Source organism: Hipposideros armiger, unplaced genomic scaffold (genome assembly GCF_001890085.2).
Source record: "Hipposideros armiger isolate ML-2016 unplaced genomic scaffold, ASM189008v1 scaffold_39, whole genome shotgun sequence".
NCBI lineage: Eukaryota > Metazoa > Chordata > Mammalia > Chiroptera > Hipposideridae > Hipposideros > Hipposideros armiger.
In genome coordinates, this window is record NW_017731389.1 from 3,353,594 (window position 1) to 3,381,279 (window position 27,686).

General features: G+C 40.3%; 1 protein-coding gene across 6 annotated transcripts in view; it reads left to right on the plus strand.

Moving 5' to 3' along the window:
• Positions 1-27,686, plus strand: part of RHOBTB1 (Rho related BTB domain containing 1) — a 146,552-nt gene that overhangs the window by 110,933 nt on the left and 7,933 nt on the right. For 5 of the 6 annotated variants that reach the window (XM_019638390.1, XM_019638389.1, XM_019638386.1 and 2 more), the window contains 4 exons: positions 14,424-14,609; positions 17,177-18,156; positions 19,832-19,950; positions 26,637-26,787. In XM_019638390.1, coding sequence (XP_019493935.1) covers positions 14,424-14,609; positions 17,177-18,156; positions 19,832-19,950; positions 26,637-26,787 — 1,436 coding nt within the window. Of the gene's footprint in view, positions 1-9,268; positions 9,327-14,423; positions 14,610-17,176; positions 18,157-19,831; positions 19,951-26,636; positions 26,788-27,686 lie in introns of all 6 variants that reach the window. The other variant, XM_019638391.1, reaches the window with a different exon arrangement.

Consider the following 27,686-nt stretch of genomic DNA (forward strand, 5'->3'; position numbering starts at 1 on the left):
TAATATCTGTGGGTTTAAGGAAGTATAATAAAATGATGACTTGAAGCAATGTAAGCATAGACACAACAGATTTCAAAGGACTTGTTTGTACCCCCACTTCTAACAAGGTGTAAACATTATGGGCTTAAATATGATTTTACTGAGATATTGGGTTTAGCTTCCATAGGCTGTTTCAACAGCCCAGAGGTTTGTTGCCACTTGAAATCTGTGCATTTGACACAATGCATTTTAACTTGGGCTCACGATGTAAAACTTGTGTTGCAGTAACAGAAGGGGTGCTTCATTGTCAAATGAGATTCCTGCGTGGGCTTGATCTAATGGCGGTGGCTTTCACAGATCTAATATTGACAGGCATGTACATTGGGCCTCGTCCAGCTCCCTGATGTAACCGGAGTCATTTTAGGTGTCGTGCTTGTGCTTGTTCACCAACAAAAACAAGCTGCTCTTTCATGTGACTCCATCGGTTCAAAGTGCATTGTTCTGCTCCCTTGTCTGTAGTGTTTGGTTCTATCAGCTGTAGCCAGTTCCCCCTTTGATGGAAACAGGACATGCTTTCCAAGCCAAGTTTGATTCTCGGAGCGACACAGAGGGGCTTCAGGAAACACTCCCCTGTTCCTGGCCGAGCTCTCCATGGGCCTCCCTTTAGGCACATGTTTGTACCTTGTACTTCCTCTGTCTTTTCCAATTCTCCACAGCCTCCAGGCGTCCTGCCCCAGACTGCACCACCGGTAAAGAACAAAAACCAGAGCTATTCTGTCTTGGACTCCAGCATCTTTCTGTAAATGCTAAATATGTAATACCATATTGATGTAGCTCCAAAAAATAACACTGTGTGGAAAAGTCTGGTAGTAATAGGAGTTTCTTTTATTCAGTATAGGGCTTGACCACAGCATTTCATTGTTGTGTGAAAGCTGTTGAATTTCTTTATGACTTCCATGTTTAGCTTCACATAATTTGTAAAAGAGAAAAATCCTAATTATAGTTTCTGACAATAAGTTTGGTTTACAAACCTATTTTTTGACTGATGTTTTTGCTATACTTGGTGTGAATTACAAGTCAGTAGCATGTGATGTGTTCCTTATACTTGAAAATGTATTTTGGAACCTTTTTGAAATAAGTCATTTAATTCTCATGATGACAGTGAAAAAACCCACATTCATACCAAGATGCTTTAGACCTCACCTTCAGTTTCCTCTGCTTTTTAGCACCAAGCTAGTTAATAATCTGCCCCCCACCCCCAAACATTCTTTGGCATGGACAAGCTCTAGTTTGCAGAGTGGATCCTGTAGGCCAAGGGGGTGTCAGTCTGCTAACTTAAATTTGCAATTTTCCTAGCATGGTATAACTATAACCTGAATGTCATTGCTCTCTTCATGATTTTAAAGTCAGTTATTCAACCCCCCTTTATTTTTTAAGCCAACTAGAATAATATCTCTGATTTATCGAAGGTCTATAACGGCCCAGTCGAAATATTAGGTGCTTTGTTAGTTAAGCCTTTCTGGAACCCTAGCAGCAGAGATTATCTCCATGCTGCTGTTGAATATGGTTGCATTCTTTTACTACCTACCATACTTTGCCCAATAGTGAGTCTCAGAGGCAGATTCAAACCCAGCTCTGCCTGACTCCTGGCTCCTGCTCTTTCTACTATATCAAGATACCTTAACCTAATTTTAAACAGGATGCAACTGAAAACCACCCTACATCAATGAGCCAGGTGTCTATTTGCTGTATATGTATGCAAAGGCTTAGTACTAGAAGAGATTTCAATGGGTCATCTGGTTGACCCCTTTTCTTCAGGAAGGGAAATCATCCATCTAAGAAAAAGTATTGATAGGAGTCCTTCTATTTAATGAAGACACTGAATACATTTCAAATCTGTCAAACTCTTTCTTGTCTGGAGTGAATGACTTCAACTCTCTCATAGCCTTTCTTTCCACCTCCTACTTTCTATACACTTTTTTTTTTAAGATTTTTTTTATTGGGGAATTGGGGGAGGGGAACAGCGTTGGGGAATCGGGGAAGGGGAACAGACAAGTTGCTGTCCTTTTGTTCTTCAGTCTAGTTGTGGAGGACATCGCTTCACTGGCCCATATTGGTATTATCATTGCGTTCTTCCTGGGTGAGGCAGATCGGTCACCGGCCACTGGACGGCCACTCATGGTGGCTCTTGGTAGCTCACGCTGGCTGCCGGCCACTAGTGCCGGCTGCCAGCCACTCATGGTAGCTTATGGCAGCCCACTGCAGCTTTGCTGCAGCCTACATCGCGGCAGCCCAGCTCCAGGTTGAGCTGTTGTTCACCATCTTAGCTGTAGAGGGCGCAGTGTCACTGGCCCATGTGGGATCCAAACCGGGGCCCTGCTGCTCAGAGCTGGCATCCCAAGCCAGCTCTTAACTAATACACCACTTGGCCAGCCCCTTTTTATCCACTTTTGCATGAACTTTTGAAGCTATTTTCTGGATCTTTTAAAATGTTAAGAACAAAACTGTACATAGTAACCATGACTGTGATCAGCTGCTCTTTTTTTGGCAAGAACAGAGGCTCTTTTTAAAGGGATATCACTCATCTCAAAGTTTTTCCCTGGAACTATTCTGAGAATGGAATGTTCATGCGTAGGTACCTGGCACTGAAAATATAGACAAATAGGATGGGACCTGCCTTCATTATGACATCTGGGTCCCTCTGCTCCTCTCCTATAGTCACACCACACATAAATAATTATAAATTACATTGTTTCCTTTCCTTGAAAGCCTCCATCATGGATCTGTCTCTGGGTCAGATACCCTTCAAACACTTAATAAAGCCTTTAAACACTTAATAACGTGCCGGAGGTAGTGGTGATAACAGCAGCTATGACTTACTTGGGGCTTCCTGTGAGCCAGGCCTGGGCTGGGTGCTCTATGAATCTTGTTCCATTTCATTCCTGTGGTGACCCTGCAAAGTAGGCATATTTCACAGTTGCAAACAGACACAGAAAGGGGCCAAGATCAGACAGCTAGGAGTGAATGGAAATGAAGTTTTTCCTTTAGTTTTGTCTGCCTCCAAAGTCTCTCTCTCCTCCCTTTCCACCAGCGATGACTGATGACAAACTTAGCTTAAATTTATTCCTCATGCAGGGTAATTCACATGCTGTTCTTAGCAGGCACTGAAAACCAGCATTCACCATCTATCACCAGCTCTAATATTCCATTGTTCCTCTTAAGTTTTTAATGCACAGCAAATAATTCTTTGTATGTATCCATAAGTAGCGAAACACGAATCCCTTCCCTTTTAATAAAAATGATACGTTCAAGCGCACTTCCTGAGATTTTGTGGGAATCTTGAGTACAGTTGGCCATCCATATCTGCAGGCTCCGCATCTGTGGTCTCAACCAAGCGCAGATCAAAAATATTCGGAAAACACTTACATAGTTGCTGACGTGGACTGTGTAGTTAAGCCTATGATGTCTGCATCTGTACCGAACGTGTGCAGACTTTTTCCTTGTCATTATTCCCTAAACAATACAGTATAAAGACTATTTACAAGTATTTACATTGTGTTAGGTATTATAACTAATCTCGAGATGATTTAAAGTGTGCAGGAGAATATGTGTAGGTTACATACAAATATGATGCCATTTTACATAAGGGACTTGAGTATCCTCAGATTTCAGCATCTGTGGGGGGTCCTGGAACCAATTCTCCATGGATAGCAAGGGACGACTATAGTTTATATGGCATGCTTTCTCCCTGAAATATAACGTGAGCATGCAGAACTGCTGTACTTACCCTTACATCCAACAGTTTCTGGGCATGTTTTCAGTCTAGTTAGAATCCATTTATTATATAAATTATTCTTACACCCTGATTTTTCTCCAATGTTGTTAGCTCATGTGCAGTACATGTTTTAAATGATAGCATTAATCAGAGCCGTGGTTTCTGTGTGTCTATTTAGATAAGACAGGTCTAGTTTCACGTGGAAGGCACATGTAATCAGATACAACATGAATACATCCCATTTTGAAAGCTTGGTTGAGGCCCTTTAAAAAATTCAGGACTATGGGTGACCAATGTTTTCGTCTGTCTGGGATTGGCTGTCCTTTGTGGTTGATGGTGAGGGAAAAAGTCAGAAACAGCTAATGCATCTAGATACAGGGTTTTGAAGTAGCCCTTATTGTTCGTGGCACGTTTTCAATGCTGAGCCAGAAATCACATTCTAATGATGATTTCAGCACGGCACAAAGCCTGCTGGGCAGAGAAACATATCAAGCAGAGGTGGACCAGGGCCAGGACTAGGGTGAGGTGAATCAGGCACTCACCTTGGGAATAAAATAGAAATAATATAATTTTTAAAAGATAGGATCCTTATTACTGATTTTTATTTCTGCCTCCGGCTCAGTATAGCACTGTTACTGTTCCTGACTTTCTTTAAAGTTTTGGTATTTTGTTCATCATGGATTTTTTTCACTTTCATTTTTTTTAAATATATTTTTTATTTGTATTACTGAGTTTTCTGGCACCTCTTTAAATTTAGCACCTGAGGCAAGTGGTTACTCTCTTCATCCAAGACCTGGCCCTGAAGGGAGATTTTATAAATGGATAGCAAGGGAGTCAAGGGAGGCAATTTAGCAATGCATGTACTTTATGGATAAGTGACCCAAACCACATTGCTGAATGTATGGTACGAAGGGATCTAGGAAAATTCTTGCAACTTATGTCTTAAAGATACTTACTCCTAACTACTGCTATGGCATAAAGGACTAAGACTTGCCCAGGTTACAGAAATCAGTAGAAAGACGTAAAAAAAGCAGCTAGTTGGACCAAGGAACAGGAAGTGATTCCCTAAGAGGTTAGGCTGAAACTGCTAGTTCTCGTATGTGAGGATGCCGAAGCTCACTGGCTGTTTTGACGTCCAAGTTCGGGAGAAAGGTGAATCGGCAAAATTTAGCCAGTATCTGGTGATTATAAAGCAGGCAGCCCTCAGGCCAGGCTTTGGTAAACACTGCCATAGAATTGTCATGATGCTTTTTACAGAACCTCAGCCAAAAGGGAGGAATCTCTTGAAGATTAGAGAAAGAGCTTTTGAGTGAAGGAAACCAGGAGGAACAGAACACAACTGTATAATTCCATTTCTATAAATTTTTTTTAAAATTCAACCTAACCTATAGTGACAGAAAGTAGATCACCGGTTGCCTGGGAAAGAGGATGGAGGGAGGGATAAATTACAAAAGGACACAAGGAAACTTTGGGAGGATGGAAATGTTTTTTATCTTGATTGGGATGATAGTGTCAGGGGTGCATACCTATGTCAAAACTAATCAATTGAACACTAGGTATGCAAAGTTTAGTGTATTTCAATTGTACCTCAATCGTTTTTTTTAAATAGAAATATTTTTATGGCAACAAAAGTGGTCTACGAAGTGAGAAAATTTGCATGGTAGACAATATATGTTTTAATTATAGAATTTAAAGTTAGTTATCATTGAAAACATAAATCATTTGTGTGAACTTAGGGGGAAAAAATGGACCAGATTCTTAATAGCAGAATATGGGAAATGGAAATGTTCTAGAATCTCAAAACTAATGATAGCACACTATCAAATTGTCCCAAAATCTGGGATCCCTTTTCCCAGAGATGGAACCCTCAGATGTGGGGTTCATAGTCTGACCAAGTGGCCTACATCTTTGGCTGTGGTCATGTTTGTATCTTTTCCTAAGGCGATGCATTTGACAAGTTACCCTGTGATAGCCAAATAGAGAACACCACATTCTGTGAAAGTTTTCAATGTCCCCACCAAATAGTAACAATGTTGTCTTCCCTGGTGGGTTTGCTTTGGAACTAGAGAATGCAATGGTACCCTCTGGGCATATAAAAAAGACCTTCTCCCTTTGTTACTCAATCGCTGTAGCTGGGAATTGGATGCACTGTGGAGCCATCAGGATGTCTCTCACTGGGTTAGGCAGCTACACAAAGGTATGAGGATCTGCTGTGGTTAATTTCTCTGACTGAGTCCCCACCTGCCTTTGCAGCCCCATCTCTTGCTCCAGGCATAGCAAGATGTGTGTGGTTTCCTGTCCTCGATAGCCACTAGGCCACAGACATACTTTACGTCTGCATAGAAATTACTCAATTAACCCACCTTTTCTTTACCTATTTAGTTACCTCTAATATTCTAAGAACTTAGAACAGGGGTCACTAACTCCCAGAAGTCTCTTCATACTCTTCTCACCCTCCCTATCACCTTTGGAATCCAGGTGAAGTGTCTCTTCTTTATGTTCCCATAGAATACCTTTGCAAATCTCTATTGCAGCCACATTTGCATTATTTGAAAATTGCTCCTTAATCTTCTCCTCCTGTTCCCCTTATCCAATTGTTCTTAGTATCTTTGGAACAGGGTTTTTGTCTTTCTACTCTGTGTCTCCAATGCCTCGGACTGGTACATGGTAGGAGCTTCATAAATGTTAGTTGATGGAGTACATGAATTTGTTGATTGATCTTCTACAAGCCAGGATCTTCTAAGGCAGCGGTTCTCAACCTATGGGTCGCGACCCCTTTGGGGGTCAAACGACCCTTTCACAGGCGTCGCCTAAGACCATCGGAAAACAAAACGATATTTACATTACGATTCATAACAGTAGCAAAATTACAGTGATAGAGTAGCAACGAAAATAATTTTATGGTTGGGGTCACCACAACATGAGGAACTGTATTAAGGGGTCGCAGCATGAGGAAGGTTGAGAACCGCTGGTCTAAGGCATTTACAAAGAAATATCATTATAACAAACTCCAAATTATTTCACTAGGTTGAATTTTATATTTGCACTTTTAATGTAAGAACAAATCATGTGCCAACCTGAAGATGACAAAGATGGGAAACATTGATGCCTAACCTCTCTTTAAATGAATTAGCAAATGATAAGATAAGCTGCCAAGCCAGGAAAACAAGGAGGGAGGCACAGTCATCCACAACCCCCAAAATTCCTTTATTCCTCCAAATATTTGGATTTGTCAATATTTTTTGGACTCTGTTATTTGAATGACTATTCTTAAACAGAGACTTATTGTATTAATACTAACACTTTTCCAGCTGTAGGTGTTTCTTCTCTGGGTATCATTTCCAAGATTTTTATAAGAATCATTTTAAAAAATAATCATATATATATATATATATATATATATATATATATATATATTCCATTTGCCCAAAGATTGAGGCCATTAGGTAGAACAAATGAAGGTGTATTATTATTGCTTTGTGCTCATCCAAAACAAATAAACAAACAAAAATACATTAGAGTAAATGCATACAAATAATTCATAAAATTAAAGGTGGTGGAAATTTATGGATTCTATACTAAAACATTTAAGCATATGATTGCAGCAATGCCAGATCATCTAAAACCCAAAATATATCTGTACCACCCTCATTTCTTTTAGACTTTGAGTCTGCAGATATATTTGCATCTATATTTTTTTATCCTCCAATATCTATGAAGCTTTTTTTATTTGATAATGAGCATTAGAAATGCTGAACTAAGGACATCAATACCAGGAACAGGAAAGAATGAGTTGCTCAGGGCCAGCACTCGAGCATTATTCGTGACTCCTCTTGGTCATATCCCACACCTGGTCCATCAGCAAATCCTGTTGGCTCTACCGTCCACCTGCATAAACAATAGAAGGCAGCCGCTTCTTACCATCTGCTCCCAGGCCAAAGTCAGTACAATCTCCCTCTGGATTATTATGTTTTAACTGGTCTTCTCCTTCTGCCTTCTCTCTCCTGACAACCCTCTCCCCACCACCATTTGGTCAGTTCTCATTATAGCAGTGGGGTGATCCTGCTAAAACATACATTACATCATGTCATTGTGCTCAAAAACCCCTAATGGTCTATTGGTTCACTCATAGTAAGAGCCGGACACCACCGAGGCCCTCGGTAACTGGACCTGGCAAGGCATTGCCTCTAAGATTAGCTTCTGCTGTCCCCCCACCCTTGCCCTCAGGGAAACATCTCAGGCATACCCCTGCCTCAGGGTCTTCACTCTAGCCACTTCCTTTTCCACTGTCTTCTCTCCCAAGATATCAGCAATTTAGCTCCCTCACTTCCTTTAGGTCTTTACTGAAATGTCCGGTTCTCAGTAAGGCCCTCCCTGGCCACATTCTAACAGCAACTTCTGCTCCCCAATATTTCTACCCCCTTTCCTGCTTTATTTCCTGTTTAGCACTTGGCACTCCCTAGCATGGTACATATTTTACATATTTTTCTTGCTTATTATCTCTGTTTTCCCCTAGAATATAAGCATGACGAGAATAAGCACAAGGAGGACAGCAATTTCCGTCTTTACCGAATTGCTGTATCCGCGATGTCTAGAAGAGTGCCTGATACACAGGTTATCAGTGAATATTTCTGGAAGAAAGGATCAAATGGTTGCTTACTGATACTGGATAAGGGAGTTAACAAGTCCTTGTACCTTTATGGATTCAGATAGGATTGCTGAGAGGCCTGGGTTAAACTCCCTTTCTTATTGTGGTAGAATGATCTTGCCGGTTTATTCGGTTTCGTTTCTGAAGAGTCAGGGAGGTTAATTCCAGAGAGCTCCCATCTGACATTCTAGCTGACAAAGAGGCTTTCTTATATTTACAAGCAGTCTTGCTCTCAGGGGGAAACATTAACAGTGTAGGAAAGAAGTTCCTCAGTCATTTAGTTTCAGGGAAAGCCAAAGAGAAAAGAGAAGGAGAGGTGGAGTGGGGAGGGAATTTCTTAGCGCAATTCCACCTTCTGCTGTTCTTTATGTCAATGCCTCCTGCTTCCATTGACCAGAAATTAAGTGAGATTGCTTAGGCTATTTCTTCTAACAAATTACTTGTGCTTCACCCAATTTCACAAGCATTCAACTTTTTCTGATGATTGTGGGAGGTGTACGAATATTACTAAAGGGAGAGTAGATTGCTAAGGATAGAAAACAGAACACCAAATGAAAAATAGCTGGTTTCCATTGGATGATAACCAGCAACCCTCTCAGGTAGGGCCATTGTCCCCTGTTATATTCGTACTACAATGGTAGGCCCAACCATTTATAAGACTCGAGTATTATCTATCTTAGGGTTTGGTGGCATTGGTGGGGTGTGGCTATGGCTTTCTGCACTTAAGAGCATTCATTGCTTTGGTCCCATTTGGGGAGGGTGGGGGAAGACTGGTTTAAAATGCTGCTTCCTACTAAACATGCAGTTACGGGCTTGGAAGAAATAGTTGCGCATGCTAATCACTCCCAAATCTGGATATATTTCAGGGCGTTTTCACAGTTTTCCCCACATAACATCTGTACTTAAGAAGCCTCACTGCTATTGGTAAAGTATTGACTTGATTTCTCTGCTCACATTCAGGGCACTGCATGGTACCGCCCTGCTCTCCCCAGACCCCTGCCAGGCACCCCCCTCAGGCCTCTCCATCTTCCATGAGTATGAGCTTACACAGCCATTCCTCTCCAGGTGGTTGTATTCACCATCACTGACCACTCCCCCTGCATCTCATACACACCGGGCTGCTCCCCTACTAAAAGTTTCCAAAGCCACGTGTGACACATTTCTTCCCTCTGCCATGCTCCCAGCTGTTTTGTGCTGTTTTGATCTGTCTGTTTGCATAGCGCTGTCAGACTCTATGCATGAAAGGTGTGTTGTTGACATGAATAGTTTTGAAAATGTTTCTGTAAAGAGCCTACCTCGGTTATCAGCAGGGAAGAGGAAGCTTGAATCCCCCAAAGGTGGAGATCAGGGACTTCTACGTGAATCTTCACCCTAAGGGGACTTATGTACATTGGCAAAGAAAAGAAACCCATTGAAATGTGATTGTGATCTCTACCCATATAAAGGATATGGGAGTCTCTAGTAAAAAAAAAAAAAAAAAAAAAGACATAATAATAGGCAGTAGTGAGTAGTGACGTATAAAGAGGTGGTATCTTATCATAGAACAAGAGGCTTAAAATTTGTGAAAAAGGAGATAATTCCAAGCAAGACTCAGTTTAATATAATTGTTAGCTTATTCTTGATCAGCAAGTGTTCATCAGCAAGACACCCGACCAGAACTGGCACGATGGAGAAGAGCATTTGGCTGTCGCACTCACAGCGCTTTGAAGGACTGGATGGAAGCTATTGTACTATCCTTCACATTGCCCATCAAATTGGCCAGATCTTAGATAAAGGAGAATTTAGGAATTCTTTTTTTCACTTAACCAGATAAGAAAACCTGAGGCCCACAGCTCCTTAGCTGGACAATGGTGACAAAATAGATGGGACTAGAAAAGGGAAGGCAAACTAAGTAGACAGCACTTTTGTGATTGGAAAGAACTCAGAAAACTCATTACTAATAACCAATTTTTGATATTGATTATCTACCCCTTTTCAACCAGTTCTTCAAAGGATGAATTTGGTGTTTCAGTTTGGAAAAGCAATTTAGCTCCTGGTTGCCTCTCTGATCTTTTCCCACCAAGTTTGCTACATTTGGTTGTAGATATTATAAAGACAGACCTTGAGAACATGTGTGGCATTTGCTGTTTAAAGTCTAGCTTGGGCCAAGATATGTATGTAAGATGCGCTTTTTTCAGATTTTTTTTTCTTTAATCCTCCAACAAAAATTGGTCCCAACTTTGAATGCACTCCTTATGTTATCCAAATATCTATGCCAACCTTTTTACATGCTATCTTTGGCCAGTGTTCTCCTTGAAAGATAACTGAAAAAAAAATATGCTTTTTTGTTTGTTTAATATCTGAAGAAAAACTCATACAACTGAGGTTGGCTTTATCAGCTCAAGCATTTTTGGATTACTAGGTCTCTCTCTGATCCCCTCGCCACCTCTTACCCCTCCATGAAACGGAAGATTCACAATTGTTCCAACACATAGATTTACTTTGGATTGTTTTTTACTTAACTAATCAAAACATTACTTCATGAGCATTATTTGATGTGTTTGTACCCTAGGGAAACTTTTATATTGATATTTCCCTTAGGAAACAGAAATCACATTTTCTCCGAAAAATAAACTTTCACAGGCAAGCAACTAAGACTACGCACTCTTAAATCTTTTGTAATCCTGGCTTTCTTTAATACAGCCACTTAACCCAGTCAAAAAGAAGAAGAAGAAGAAAAAAATCCAAACCTCTTCCTACCCCTTCTTAATATTCAAGTTCTGGCATTCAGAGTTTTGTCTAGTCCATGCTTTGTCTCTGTGTTCTCAGATTCATGTGCTTTCTACTCCGAATAGTTGCAAGACTCCATTGAAATCCTATCAGATTCTTTTTACAGCTGAAATGGGAACACTGAGATCACTACTAGGCTAACCCTACTGCCTACTCTGTGAGACTGTCCTCATTACACCTCCCCCTCCCATTTATTTTTAAACTCATCTCTTCAAAGGAAAAAAAAAAAACCCGCAACAAAACAAACTGTAACAGAGCCATAGAAGTAAAACTGCTAGAAGTCGCCTTTTTTCTTTTTATCTTTTGTAGGAAGGGCATTTTTAAACATGAGCTCATGTCAGACATTGAACAGTCTCCACACGAGAATGATTGTTTTGATTCAAAGTTATTTAATATCTCTAGTTCCTTGGAATTCTGCCTAAAGCTGGAGATATTCTTAGCTGCAGGTTGGGTGCCTTCTTTGACCAGATAGAAAAATGGCTCAGAAAAGTTACTTGGCTCTACAGGCGTTTATGTCACAGAGGATACTGATGTGTTGAGAATTAGGAATTAGAAAAGAATGTTGAGATGAGGAGGAGCTGTCAGAGCAGCGTCTTTCTATGGCCCTATCACTCCATCCACTGACTCTCAACCTTTTGGTTAAAATCAGGTTTCAGGTTCTCCATTCAGGAAGCAGGCCCTAAGGATAGGATTCTGTATCGTCTATACACAATGTTTTCTTAACTTGCACTTACGTTTAGATCAACAAGGGTTAAATTAAGGACATTTAAGCAAATATGATATTTTTTAACTGCTTTCAATGTAAAATAATGGGGACAGATTTTCACAGCCCCTAAATGTGCATTAAGAATATAGAATAACTTTATTCCAAGGATACAAATAGAATTTTGACTCAGGAAGTTATTTTAGTGTCAGGAGTAGTGCAATCTCTTCTCTTTAACTATCATTCTTTTGAGGCAAAATATTTACAGAGCACTGAATTATTTTTTCTAGCTTTCCAACAGCATTTCATGCACTGAGGTATTGATGCAACATAGTTAGAAGGTGGACCCTCTGATCCTGTACTGTGTGATGGCATTGTGCTGCTATCATCAGGAGATTCCATTTTTTCCAACCCCCAAGGTCCTGTCTGTACTTGTTTATAGGTCATCTGGAGAGTAACTAGTTATGTGTTCAGTGGCAGGAGTGTTATCACGGTAACCTTGGAAACCGAGCTAGCTCTAATTTCAAAACATCACATGCTGTATCATAAAATTAGATAACGGAATTGACATTTAGCTACATGTCTGTCATGTAAATTAAGCTCTGAGAATGATTTCCTTTATAGTCATGTGCCTTAATATGGAAATAGAAGGCCCCAATTAGAACAATTTTATACAAATACATAATACTCCACTTTTAGGTGTTGACTATGTTTCCTCAGCTCTTTATAATATCAAACCTCAGATATTGCCATATTATTCTCCCTGTGCCAAAATTCATGATGGCTTGATATTACGATCAGGACAAAGCTTACAGCAGAGCTGCATTAGATACCCTACATAAATAGGATTATGAATAATAGAAAACTCAGCTCCTAAAAAATGTAAAATTCAAAGCATTCTTGGCTTTACTGGGTACTGTTATTTATGCTGATTAGAAGTAAGACTCGGCACAGAATATTCCATTAACTAAATCAGAATTGCAAAGACAAGACATGCTTCCCTTTCATTTATATATTTGTGCATATTTTTACACATATTATATTAGGTTGTCAGAAAAGTCATGATGCATATTTGCAACGAAAAACAAAACAAAAAATACGTCATGATTTTTCCAACAACCCAATATTTTCCAGTGTCCAAGAATCTCTGCTAATATCTTTATTTCAAGGACATTTTCAACATGCAAATTAATCCATTCATATACTTTGAGTCCTAGGTGTCCTCCTTTTATGATTTGTAAAAATTTTAATCTCAGGATGTTTCCCTCTGTTGGCTGTGGCCTGGTGCACTTATATATACATATATAAATTTAAAGACTCAACTTGTGAATTACATCTAATATAAGCACCCTGCAGTTTTCTGCATTGCAAATGATTATTTTTAGAAATTTTATGGTTGCCTGGATATATTTGTTTGTCTTCATTGATATGTAGGGGGGAAAGCTCATTAATGATTTAAAAAGAAGGTGTTTTGATTCATCAACTTGATTCTTCTCATTACATAAACAATCAAGGCAATAAATTAACATCTAATAAAACTGTAAGAGTTTATTTCTGAATTTAGCTGCAAGATAGTCTTGACTCCTTGGGCATAACTTCTCCTGTTCTTTATACTCTTCTGCCTCAATGTTTCAAAGTCATCATTCAGCCTATTTTAACCTAGAATCATGGTTTATAATTCTGATTGAAGATACCATTTAGCAGCTCTCTGTCAAACACCATAATTGAACAACTAACTGTTTTGTAAAACAGTACTTTGGCTTCTGGAATGGTAAGTTATGATATAAAAATGGAAGGTCTTTATGTCAACATTGACTATAAAGCAATTTTTATTTTCCCCATATACCTGCCATGTGTCATCAATAACATTCAAGAAACCTGCTTCCAACATTTTTTTTCATCTAATTAGCCACCCATCTAACTCTTGCCAACTTTATGTTAAATACTCCCTTCTTGCCTTATACCTAGTAAAGAGTCAAAATTCCTGCACATTCAGAAACAGATCAGTGGTTGTGCTCTCTACATGTGTGCTTCAGTGGGAAGAAGGGTAGAAATCCTTCTGTGTATTTGCCGACCTTGTACAGCAAATACCTCTTACATTTTCAGTAATGTTGAAACTGTTTGCTTGATCTCATTGGGTTGAGTCATCATCACCTTTATGTTTAAACTGGTAAAAGACAATGTGTATTATTTTCTTTTATCTTGGAACTATTTCTTGCAATGAACAGAAATAGTTCAGCATGTTGTGGTTCCAGGACTGAGTCAAGTTTGGGTAACCATCTATCCTGTAAAATAGCTTCATTGGACACTTTTCAATGCAGAGGCATTCTGCAGTGCAATATGGAAATGAACTCAAGCTGTGTTGGTGCTGGAATGTGGGAGCTTCTCAGGCTGTTTGCATGACTCTGAGATGTACTTTAATATTTAGTCTTTGGTTTTTTTTTAAATTGTGACATGATAATTGGCAGTAGATGAATGGGAGAGGGGAGGAACCATAATGATAAAAAAGATGAAAAGGCAATAGAGATTTTTCTGTGATTTCCTTTTAGGTCTGATGTTGTGGTCCTCTGTTTTTCGATCGCTAATCCCAATTCCCTAAATCATGTGAAAACCATGTGGTATCAAGAAATCAAGCACTTTTGCCCGCGCACACCTGTTGTCCTAGTTGGCTGCCAGCTAGATCTCCGCTATGCTGATCTCGAAGCTGTTAATCGAGCCAGACGCCCTTTAGCAAGGTAAGCTAAGGGACTCAGTGTTTCGCTATGCTGGCCAAATTAAAATTTAGAGGTAGCAGATGTCTCTATAGTCTAGAGTTCTGTTCTTCAATGGTCCTGGGACCCCATCAGCCAGCCATACGCTCTCAGTTAGCTTATTCATCGTGAGGAGGCACATCCTGAACGCGTCTCATGCTCTCCATCACCTCTTAGGTAGGAACCCATTTTTTTCTAAATGGTTGGCAGTGCTTGAAGTGAATTCTCTAATTGTGACAGGGTGTGTAGAGGAGTGCTTTGAAATTTGTAAAATATTAGACAAAATGTTAGCTACTCATAATATCATTCTTAAGTTATGATTGTTATCCTAAAGTTAACTAACATTCAGTATGGTCAGCCACAATATTTTGCCCCAGGAACATCAGGGTCCTACAAATACACATATCCAAGTGTTTTGAATCTTCTCATTTTCCTCAATCTAATGCCTGAGAGTATTTTATTCCCAAAATGACAGTGTCCAACTTTTAAAAAATCGTATGGACCTATAGTTGCAAAACAACAACATTGTGGCTATGTTTTTAAAGTGTCACAAGTTTAAAACTCAACTCAAATGAGGATTTTTTTCACCCTATATAAAATGTGGATACCAATTGGGGGCGGGGGAGAGTAAGAGTTTTTAAAAACCTATGCTCCCTGAATATTCCCACAAAATAATTTTATATATGTTTAACTACGTGTTTTTCTGGACAGCATAGCTTTTCAAAAAATGCTGATATTGATACCTTCCTTCAGTGTTTGCTCTAGGCTCCTTGCAAAATTTTATATGGACACAACTTTTTATGCTCTCACAGCACAAGCACGTGGTATTTTGTTTAGACAATTTATCGTATTCTAGGTATGTTTTGGATACATTTTCTGAAAACATTTCATGTTCAGTTTTCACAATCCTTCTAGCCTTAAATACATGAGTAGGAATTGAATATGTGAATGAGAGACCCCCCCTGGCCTCAGAGGTTTCTGTATGAAAGAATAGGTTGTGATGATGAAACCTCACCACCATAGACACGTGGAGGACTGGAGGAGAGTGATGGAGCCCTAGAAGACAGTGAAGGGGACAGGCTCTTCTCTAGAGGGATTCTGAGAGCTCATAAAGGAGGTAGTATTTGAGCTAAACCTTGAAAACTTTCATCAGTTAGTGGTTTTCAAGTCAGCCTCAGAACAAGGAGCACAAAATGCCCACAGCAGCAAGCCTGGAAGTTAAACCTTCCCTATGTTTCCTGTCCGCCTTTGTAAAGCCCTACAGTGTTCCCTCTTTTCAATCCAGGTCTTCAAATCCAAATTCTCCCCAGTGTTATCTTATTTCTCCTAAGATCAGTACCTGTCACACACATTACCTTTGGTCTTGAAAACCAAATACTTACATAGGAAGATCAGTTCCTAAGAGTGTGTCTCAGAATCAAGTGCTCTATGTTTGTGAAGAGGGTAACAGCAGGTCCCATCTCGTGGATGTTCTGGAATCTGTCTTGTCTTTGCCCTGGTTACGCTATAATCACAGCTCTATTCTGCATATACTGCTTCCAAAGGTTTGGCCTCCCTGGCTTTGATTAGATTGTAAATGGGCTTTCCGTGCCAGCCTAAAGGATGTAGACTTTATTCCATGAGCTTTGTGGAACAGAGGACATTTTTTTTTCTTTTAAAGAACTGTGGTTAAGTCACACTTGTGTTATATAGAGATTTTTCCTGCAGCAGTGAGAGCTGTAGGCTAATGTGGACATTCTGAAGAAAGACCCGTTAAGAGGCTAATGCACTGGTCCAAGGAAAAGATGATGAGTTTAGACTGAAGACAGTGAAAGAAAAGAGAAGGGGAGAGACTTAAAAGAAGATTCACAAATCTAATAAAGGAGACTTAATGCGCTGTTCATTGTGCACCATTTAACTAATCCAGAACTGGGGAGCTCTAGACTCTAGCGGCTTAGTAGAGGTCTCCCAGACACTTGCAAATGTCACCTTAGGCAAACCCTCTGTATTCTCCGCCTCAGTTTCTTCAGAATATAGAAGGAAAATAACACCCATAGCATTACTGGGAGGTTCAAATGAGAACACGAATATGGATTCAGTTTAAAATGGTAAAGCAAAAGTTAAGCGTAAGGTGATGAAGATAAAGATGATGATGATGGTGGCGATATTGATGATGACAGCTAACATGTATCAGGCAGAGTGGACCAGGTACTATGCTAAGCATATTATCTCATTTAAACCTCCCAACAGTCCTTTAAGTTGTAGGTACTCATTATTACTATTCCTCTTTTACAGATGGGAGAACAGAGGCTTAAAGAGGTTAAGTAACTTGCCCAGGACAAAAAGCTAGTAAAAGGCTGATATTTGTGGTTACTACTGAAAGCACTTTTTTTTTCTGTAGTCATAAGGCCTTTATATTTGAAAGACTTGAGGTTGGTAGTAAGGTTTTTCAAGAGCCTTATTAAAAACCGGAATAGGATTTTAAATGTATAATTCAATTAGGTGCTTAGGTAAACCCGAGTTACTATTTTTTCCCTAAAATAAGGCTGATCCTAATTTTTTAAATATTTCAGGCCCATAAAAAGAGGGGATATTCTTCCCCCTGAAAAAGGCCGCGAGGTTGCAAAGGAACTTGGCATCCCGTACTATGAAACAAGCGTCTTTGACCAATTTGGAGTCAAGGACGTGTTTGACAACGCAATCCGAGCAGCCCTGATTGCCCGCCGGCACCTGCAGTTCTGGAAATCCCACTTAAAGAAAGTGCAGAAACCTTTGCTTCAAGCACCATTCCTACCTCCAAAAGCCCCTCCACCGGTCATCAAAGTTCCAGAATGCCCCTCCGCGGGGACGAACGAAGCTGCCTGTTTGCTGGACAATCCCCTGTGTGCCGACGTCCTGTTCATCCTTCAGGACCAGGAGCACATCTTTGCACACCGAATTTACCTCGCTACCTCCTCGTCCAAATTTTATGATCTTTTCTTAATGGAATGTGAAGAAACCCCAAATGGGAGTGAAGGCGCTGGTGCGATGGAGAGGCAGAGCAGGGATTTCCAGGGGCAGACATTGAGTGTTGACCCAGATGAGGAAAGGGAGGAGGGCACCCCAAGGACACCTCAGGCCGATCAGTGGGAGTCCTCGAGCCAGAACCTGTCCCAACAGGAGATGCCAGGGCTGGAAGCTGAGGGCTCAAGCCCAGAGGTGCAGGCTTTGTCGGGCTGGAGTAAGGGCTTCGTTGGCATGCACAAGGAAATGCAAGTCAATCCCATCTCAAAGCGTGTGGGCCCTGTGACGGTGGTCCGGATGGACGCCTCTGTCCAGCCGGGCCCATTCCGGACCTTGCTCCAGTTTCTTTACACAGGGCAGCTGGATGAAAAGGAAAAGGATTTGGTGGGCCTGGCTCAGATTGCGGAGCTCCTGGAGATGTTTGACTTGAGGATGATGGTGGAAAACATCATGAACAAGGAAGCCTTCATGAACCAGGAGATTACGAAAGCATTTCACGTCAGGAAGGCCAATCGGATAAAAGAGTGTCTCAGCAAGGGGACGTTCTCAGGTGAGTGGGTCCGATGGCTGAGTCATGGATACCTTTGTTTGTGTTTTATCAAACCTCAGCAGACATGAGCAAGGGAAAGGATAGCTGTCACTAACATGTATAAGTATTTCTTTTTTTCCTCCATGTACCTAAGTTACCCGTATTTACTTATTTAATTCTCATCAGACTTAAGGGCTAAATATTATCTCTATTTTGCAGATGGGAAAACTGAGGGACAGGCAGGTTAGGTAACTTGTGCATGGTTACACAGGTAGTAAATGGGAACGTCAGGATTTGAACCCAGGCTTCCCCCTAAAGTGCCATGGTATCACAATGCTTCCAAGGGCAGGTCCTGTTACCCCTGAGCCTGAGCCAGTCAGTTTAATGCTTAAGGGTCCCCCTTCAGGATCCCTTCCCTGACCACGTCTGTTCTCCAATGGCTCTTCAGTACTTACCCACGACAAAAATCAGTGACTTCAGGTCCTTAAGGCCACTGAATTCCATGAGGCAATTTTGGTGACCCTCTGCATTCCCATCAGGGGTGTCTTATCTCTTTCCACCACCTCTCCTTTTTTGTTCTCACACTCCTTTCTATATTTTTCTTGTTCCATCTTTGTCTTTGATAACTATGCCATGAGTTGCCCACAGCATCCTTACAGAATTGCCTCAGCATCCTGCTGGCCTGTATCCAAGATAGGTTACAGACCCATGCTTTTACTACCTTACATGCTTGGACTATTTTTGCTTTGAAGTTGTTCTCCGGGTGTGTGTGTGTGTGTGTGTGTGTGTGTGTGTGTGTGTGTGTTTATAAAAATTTGACTTCCTGACTTCTGCTTATATGGATACTTTTATTTTTGTCTCTATCTTTCATAATACCTATCATGGCAATATACATTTAGTAAGTGGTTACTGACCCTGTTCATAAATTTTAAAGCTTATGAGTAATATTTACTCCAAACATTAACCATCAGGATATAGAAGCAGTCTTAAAAGTTAATGGAAAAAAAGTTACAAACCTGAAGCAAATTAAACAGTGGGCCTTAAGTTGATGAAATCTTCCTGTCCTTACTACAGAAGCATAATAACCAAATACAGTGTGGGAGCCGCAATTGGATTCTGTTTAAGAAAAAAAAAAAGGGCTATAAATACAATTTAGGGATAATTGGAAAATTTTTAATATAAACTAGATAGTGGATGATATGAGGGAATTAGTGTTAATTTTCTTAGGAACAATAATGGTATAGTTACCTAGGAGAATGTTCTTATTTTTAGAAAACTCTTGATAAAGTAGTTAGGAATGCAGTGCAATGCTATCTGTTCAAAAATGTCTACATATATAAATATATAGCTAAAGCAAACATGGCAGAATATTAACAATGTGATACATGAGCTATCATTGTAGTATTCTTTCCACTGCTCTGTATGTTTAAAATTGTTCATAATGGGGAACAAGAAAATATTTCTCTCCTTTATGTTACCTCATGGTTCAGAGAATTTGTGTTGTGACCCTATGTGTAATTTTAAATGCTTACTCCTTAACCCTTGGAGAACATGGAGGGAATTGGGGGTGCCAGGGTGGGAGTTGACATAAAATCAGTAAGATATGGAAGAGAAAGTACAAGAAATGTAGATTGATGAATACGGTTGGAACTCCCGGCGAGGCTGCTCACGTGGTGTTTCCTTAATCCTTGGGCAGATGTGACATTTAAGTTGGATGATGGAGCCATCAGTGCCCACAAACCGCTGCTGATCTGTAGCTGCAAGTGGATGGCTGCCATGTTCGGGGGCTCGTTTGTGGAAAGCGCCAACAGTGAGGTACGTGCCTTCTGAAAAGCCTGAGTGGTATCTTTATAAATGTATCTGTGTATTTGTATGAAGTGCTTTATTAGCCAGATGACTTTGATTCTTTAACTACTTCCAGGAAATAGCTTGAGTGTCAGGTCACCCTCTTCTAAATGCTGCAATTATGAGGAGCCTTTGTTTATGATCCACTTGTTATGTGTGAGCACCTAAGTACTTTACATGTAGTGTATCCTTTCATCGCCACAGCTCTCCTCTTCCCTGAAAACATTATCAGCTATACCTTTTTTAAAATGTCACCAGGCAACATACTATCAAAAGCATACACAAGAGAGGCAGAGCCTATCTTCCAGGAATTCAAGAGAGTGAAGTGTTTCTTCAGTCGCTTACTTCCTAAGCTCAGCTCTGGCCCTAACCAGATGGGGGACCTTAGAAACCATCTCCTTGTGCCTCAGTCTCTTCATCTGCAAGATGAGAGACCACTACATTGCCCCTGAGGTCCCCTTGAACTGCCACACCTCCTGAGACTCTGCCCTAATTTGCCTTCTCTGAGGGTTTGTTAAGGCAGGAGATACAGTAACAGAAAAAATGGCTACTCCTCTGAACACGCCTCTCAAAGTGCTTAGGTCTCATGGAAGCCTCTGGGTTACTTATCTCCAAAAGAGGGATATTCGTAGAGCAGAGCAAGCAAGCCATGTCTTGGAGACCCTATACCTTCATCTTTTTATAAACTCCGTTGGGAAAGAAAGATCCCATTCAAGCACTTCTAACTTTAGTGTAGAGGTGAGCAAGCATTTTTGTTGAGTTTTGCAAGTATTTTTGACCATCTTAAAAAAAAAAAAAAACCATGGGGACACCCCGTCAAGTTTATTGTCCTAAGAGCTTTATTTTGCTCATCTCAGCACCTTTCCAAACATTTAAAAGAAATACAGAAAACAATGGCTAACTTTTCAAAAGGGGCTCTCACACCAGAAATCTGAGCACTCTTATTGTGACCCAGGAGCCTGCATTTACATCCCCAAGGAGGGAAATGAATCCTAGACTCACAAGCCAGGGACGGCCAAGGCTGTGGAGATCACTAAGCCATCCTCCTGCTTCCAGAACAAACTGCAGCTGCTCCTAAACCAATCCCCAGCAAAAAGCTGTCTGCTGTTTGGGGAGAAGATGGCAGAGTTATCCTGATGACCCCTTCTGGTGTCTCCCAGCCTTTATAAATCAGGAGGTCCTCACTTCTAACCAAATGTAGTCTTTCCTGTGCCACCAAAGGTGTCTCTCAGAGTTGTTACTGAAAACACTACAGCTTGTGAAGGCTGCCCAGCTGGGGCTCAAAGCCCAACTCTTCTACATACCGTGTGGCCTCAGGCAAGGGACCACCTTTCTGAGCTCCAGTCTCCCCATCTGAAAAACCCGATAATAGCCCACAGTGTGGGTGTGAGGTCTAAGTCAACACTTGCAAAGCACCTCGTGAACATTACATAAACGGGAGCTGTCAGCTTTATTTTGATGTAGGCAGTATTACTGATATTCTTTGCCTCTTACTTCCAAAAAAATCTGAGGAAGCCACCAGTTAATAAGATTTTATCCAAATGGCATTTCACCGACTCCAATAATCTCCAGCAATAAGGAGCCCAGAGGCCTGCGTCCCTTATTTTTCCGCTCTCTGAAAGGTGGGCTGATGGTGCTGCAGAGGCCCTGCGATTAACCCAGCAGAGAGAAGGTGATCAAGGTCAGGAACCCAGGCACAAGGGGACGCTGTCAGAGCTGACCTCGCAAATGCTAATCTCCTTTATCCCTTCCCAGAATGGACTGTAATTGTCTCCAGATTAAAATGTGCAGGAGAGGTAACCAAAACAAAAACTTGGCAGCGAATGTGAAGGCACATGTATATGTTTAGTAGCCTCTCCTGGAGGCGATCACCTCTTGAGCACTCACCCCTGCCGAAAGATGAGGTCACTCACAATTTAGAGCTGTAGGTGAGGTTAATCATAGGTAGAGTCAACCCAGCTCAAAAGACAAAGACCATGGAACCAAGCAACTGAAGGTCTGTGCCAAAATTCCTCAAGCCAATGTATGAAGAATGCCATGAGCGGTTCACATTCCTGCCCTCTCCTGCTCCTTCTCCTTATTTCCATTATACACTATACTAGTTCTGTAGTTTTGAAATCTAGTTTCAGCTTGACCTTGGGCAAGCGACCAGCCCTCTCTAAACCTGTGTCCTCATCTATAAAATGGGCATAACGAGGGAACCTTCTTCAAAGGGCACGGAAGGCATGAGAGCACCTGTATAAAGCATCCAATTTGGTGCCTAGAACATGCCAACGCCCATGAAGTGGTAGTGGTCATTATCCTAGAGGACTCTTCTTAAATTCTTTCCAATGAGGAATTAAGGATCTCTGTCCCCTGGAAGCACTAAGTGAAAGCCCCCAGTTCCCTTCCCAAACTTGCAAAGCATGGTGGAAGAGGTTATGGGGGTGGGAAAGAGCACTCAACCACTCAGAAAAGGCTCCAGGCTTGATTTAGGCCCATGTTTGCACTTGGGATTTGTCCTTTTTAGGCCACATTGTAACTGTTTTCTCTTGTGACTATCTGACTCCCCCCACAAAATTCAGCCTATTTATTTTTGCATTAATAGAGTTCAATGCAGATCCAGGAAAGGATAAAATATGCCCATTGATGTTACTTTAACACGTTTCATCATTTCATATTGAAGAAGACACTATTTTACTTAAATTTTTCTCATTACTTTTTATACAGCAGTAAGCATAATTCTCTCCCCAGAGGTACTCAGCAAGTCGTTCATTAAAAATGCATGCCCGGGTTGTAGTAAGCAATGCTCTGCGTCCAGAATCCTCTCTCATTCTCTGGGAGACCGTCTCCAATTATAAGCCTAATAGTCTGAGCTGATCTTGGCAATTAAAATTTTAAACCAAGTAAATTGGAATATGGGGCGTTGTTTAGGGTAGCATTATATTCTCTTTTATTACTCTTTTTTTTTAAGCTACATCCAGCAGGTAGGATGCAAATTCTTAATTCCATTTCTTATGTAGCTTTATTTATAATGTTTTTAAAACTCCTATAAAATTGTCTCTCCATAGTTATACAGTTCATTATAAATGTTGAAATCACAGAAACAGACTTAAAAAAAAGCCATGAGAAAAATAATGTGTGTTCTGAAAGTGTTTTTAGTTTATTCTCATTTGCTCGTTACTTCTACAGGTCCCTAACATTATTTGCCAAAAGGAGCCATCGCTTCAAAAACATACTGGCATCATTAGCAAGAAGGTCATGAATGATTACAAATGTCAGAACCCCCCAAAGACATTGAGAGTATTGGGGTAGGGCAGCTTGCTGGAGTCTGTCATCCCCTACTGCTAGGAACATTTTTTTTTTAATTTACAATGTCCATTTTGCCATGAGTTCAGACACACTCTTACCAACATATGCCAAGGTAATCTGAATATCGTCAAAATCCATGATCTCAGTAAAGAAGAAAAAGCTTTAGATACCATCTATTCCAAATCCCTCCCATGTAACAGATGAGCAAACTGAGAGTCCGAGAGGGTGAATGATTTTTCAAATGTCGCACAACATTTTAGTGACATTCCTGGACCTTCCCCAGCCCCTTGCCCTGTCCTTCATGCCCTTTTCAGAAACAGCAGACACCCCCATCTCTGAGAGAACAGGTGTTCACAGGAAATTCTGGAACTTTTCATATTTACAAACACTGTTACTTTAGAGCACTTTATAAGATGTACACTGTACTTTCACTATCAAAAACGTTCAAATTTTAAACTTTCGCAACTTAATTAACCTTCAATTATCTAGAAAATTGTGCTAATTCAAACACCGTTGAGAAATGATGTTTTGCCTTGTGCTCATATACATAGAAGCAAGTTTCTGTGGGTATCTATAAATAAATGCATGTGTACATAAACATAGATGTAGGTAAGCCTACACACAAGTATAGTCAGTGTTAGGTTCACTGGAATAGTAATTAATGACAGTACAGTGGCTTCTTTATTCTAAAATAATATTAGTAATAGTTTCTACTTGCCAAGTTCTACCTATTGCGTTGTCAGAAAAGTCATGATGTATTTTGTCTGTTTTTCAAAGGTCATTTATTTATACAAGAACAAAGATCAATGAATGATATATTGCCCATTTTGTCCAATAACCTTTTGCCATCTTTCAGTGAGCTACGTAATTCCTTGTTCTTGTGAAAAACTGAACAAGGTGCTGATATACAGCCTCATCTGAATTGAACATTATACCACGCAAGGAGTTTTAAAGAGAGCGAAACAAATGGAAGTCTGATGACACAAGGTCAGGCGAGTATGGTGGGTGTGGCAACACATCCCATCCACGCTCCAATCATTTTTGATGGGCGATCAAACTTGTGTGTGGTCTCACGTTGTTGTGATGGAACACAACTCCTTTACAATTAACAAGCTCTGGACGTTTCTGGATGATGGATTCATTCAAACTGTCCAATTGCTGACAGTAAACATTCGATTGATTGTTTGGTTCCTTGGTAGGAGCTCAAAAAACACTACACCTTTAAAATCCCACCACACTGAGAGCATAACCTTCCTCTGATGAATGTCTGCTTTCGATGTCGTTTGAAGAGAATCATCACGTCGGGACCAAGACCATTTGCACACCACATTGTTGTAAACAATCCACTTCTCATCACCAGTTATCAGTCGCTTCAAAAAAGGATCATTTTCTTCATGTTCCTCAGGGAAGTAAAACAGTAAAATATGGCAAAAATGCAGTTTGGTCTTCCATTTTCAACTTGTAAAATCTCCGAAACTCAACCAAATTGCTCGATTTTTTTTAGAATGAAGCTAGAACTGCCAGCTGTCAAATGACATAGCAATAACATAGATACGAATGACTCTGGTACTTCCAAAAACAAATTAGTGCCATGTGTCACAAACATGCTTCATGACTTTTCCAACAATGCAATATTATAGAGGTTGTGCTAAAAACTTGAAACAGTCACACTTGTCAAATCATTGATGGTAACAATTCATGCACCTTATTTATGGAATCATAATTGTTTTTCGTTGACTATATCTGAAGGGGGAATAATTTTCTTAATATGTCTAGGAATTTTTCTGGGTGTTTCCTTTGATACATTAAGGGAAGGCTTAGTCTGAAAGGATATACCCACTCTGAGGTAGCTGGTGGCTGTGTAGGAGAATAGTATAGAAGTTTGCTGTAGCTTCAACAATTTTGGACCCACACCACTAGAATGCACTGGCCATGAGCCCTGTTGATTGATAGATAGATAGATAGATAGGTAGATAGATAGATAGATAATAGATAGACAGATATATATAGATTTATGTAAACATCAAGAGAGATTAGATATATAATATAAATGTAATCATATATTATGATAGATGTATATCTTTACATGCTGTATAGAGGTTTATTAAACACCAGAATTAAGAAGTTTACAACTGTTCATCCTTTTGAACTTAGAAATCTAGTTCTTAAAAACTATGAATAAAATGTGGTAGTTTATTGTATGGTAAGCCAAACCTTTGCTTCCTTGCCACAAAAGGTTTCTAGTACGGCACAGAAGTTCTGAACACATAGACTTTAGAACATAGACTTTAGAATTATCCTTCCCGGGTTCAAATCCCAGCCACCACTTCCTAGCTGTGTGACCTTGTACATGGAGCTTAACCTCCCTGAACCTCAATTTCCTTATCTTTAAATAGCAAAATAATCACTTCCCCCAGCATCAAATTAGATAACGCGTACAGAAAGCTTAGCACAGTCTCTTGTATATAGGAGGCCTTCAATGAAGGTTAGTTTTTATAATCATCATTGTCCCGATAGCAAACACTGGTGGCACCATTTGTACTACATCAGGGCCCATGACAGGGAGTTAGTTAGAGACCCACAATGAAGAGTAGCTGCTCTACAGTATATATCCTCATTAATCCACACCCAGCCATCCAGCACTCCCAGCTCTCTAGCAAATTTCAGCAACAAATTTGTACTCAGGAGGGAGATGAGCAGAGTCCCACAGGGGAGAGTCCCCCATACCCAACCAACTATTCCCCCAGAAGTCTCAGGCAAGGGACTTCTGTGGGTTCTCTCAGTCTACTGATGCCTGATAATGTTCCAGTGGTTCTGAACCTATGTGGCTGTGCCATAGGAAAAATGATTAAGTGTGTAGATTGCATTAGTACATATTGATAGAATGTTGGAATCAAGCCAGTCACTGTGGCGACTAGGGTGGATATGCATCCTCTGTTTTGACATCTTAGAGAGCTGGGCTCTATCGTGTGTCAGCAACAGTGCACTTTGCAGCTCCCCCCAACACCTGTCATGTTGCTAGGAGATTTCTTTCCCCACAATAGAGTATTATAAGGTACTTGGCAAGGAGGGCCTATAATGTCATCATACATTTACAGCCCATTTGTCTGATTTATAAGTCCAAATAGCCATTTAAAAATGCCAAATCAGGCTTTGTCAGGCAGCCCCACTCTTTTGTCATCTACAAATCAAACTGTTATGTTTAAAGCCATAAATAGTGAATGGCTTCTATACACAGTCTCAAAGCAGGCGTTCCAGACTTGCCAATATTGAATCACACAGTTGGGATATTTATAAGCAGCGTAGCCTGAAAATATGCCCACCGCTTTCTTCATTAGAACTTAGCTTTTCAAATAACATTTCAGGTGTATCTCCCGAACATAAACAAGATGTCAATGCAGGCGGTGTTGGATTATCTCTATACCAAGCAGTTGTCACCTAACTTGGACCTGGACCCACTGGAATTAATTGCTTTGGCAAACAGATTTTGCCTGCCACACTTGGTTGCGCTCGCAGGTAAGGCTGATGACTCAGGGCCGTGCAGTGTCTGATTGTCATATTTATCAAAATCCCATTTAAACAAAAATAAGCGTTCCAGGGAATAAAAATCCATTTTTTATCACCCAATATAGGACTGTCTTGTGCAGGATGATATGAACCGATCAAATGTATCAGACAACCCAATCCAATTCAACAAATATTTCTTAAGCACCTCGTCTGTAGCAGGCGCTGTTAGGTGATACAAATATAAACATAGATCATGCACAGCCCCCAGCCTGCAGGCCCAGGCTCTGTGCATTCGGCCTTATTTGTGGATCATGGGATTTGAAGTAAAACCATCATGTCCACGTGATCCCCATTACGTGTGCTCAGACACAGTCTTTAAGAAAGCAGCAATAGGAAGCAGGAGTTAAGAACATAGGCTACACAGACAGGTTGCTGGGATTCAAATTTTGACTTCACCATTTACCGACGGGATGACTTCACACTTGAATTAACCTCTCTGTGTCTCAGCTTTCACTCTCTTTAAAATGGGGATGATATTATTCTAACACAGAGCTGTTATGAGGATTAAAGAGTTAAGATATAGATATAGATATATAGATATATATACATATATATATGTATATATATATATATATTCATATACATATGAAGTCCTAGAACAGTGTCTGGCACATAGTCAACATTATGTAAGTGGTTTTCTTAAAGCTATTTTAGAAAATGTTCTGATATCGTCAAGATCCTTTTGGGAGAAAGTAAAAAAAGGGAGGCTTGGTTTAACTTCACAAAATCTTATTATCATTTATAGATTTGCTCAGTTGGTAAGCTGAAGCAGGTCTAAATAGGATGTGTACATTCAGATACCTTTTTTTTTTTAATGTAAACCTTCAGCCTCATTCACCAGTGGTGTC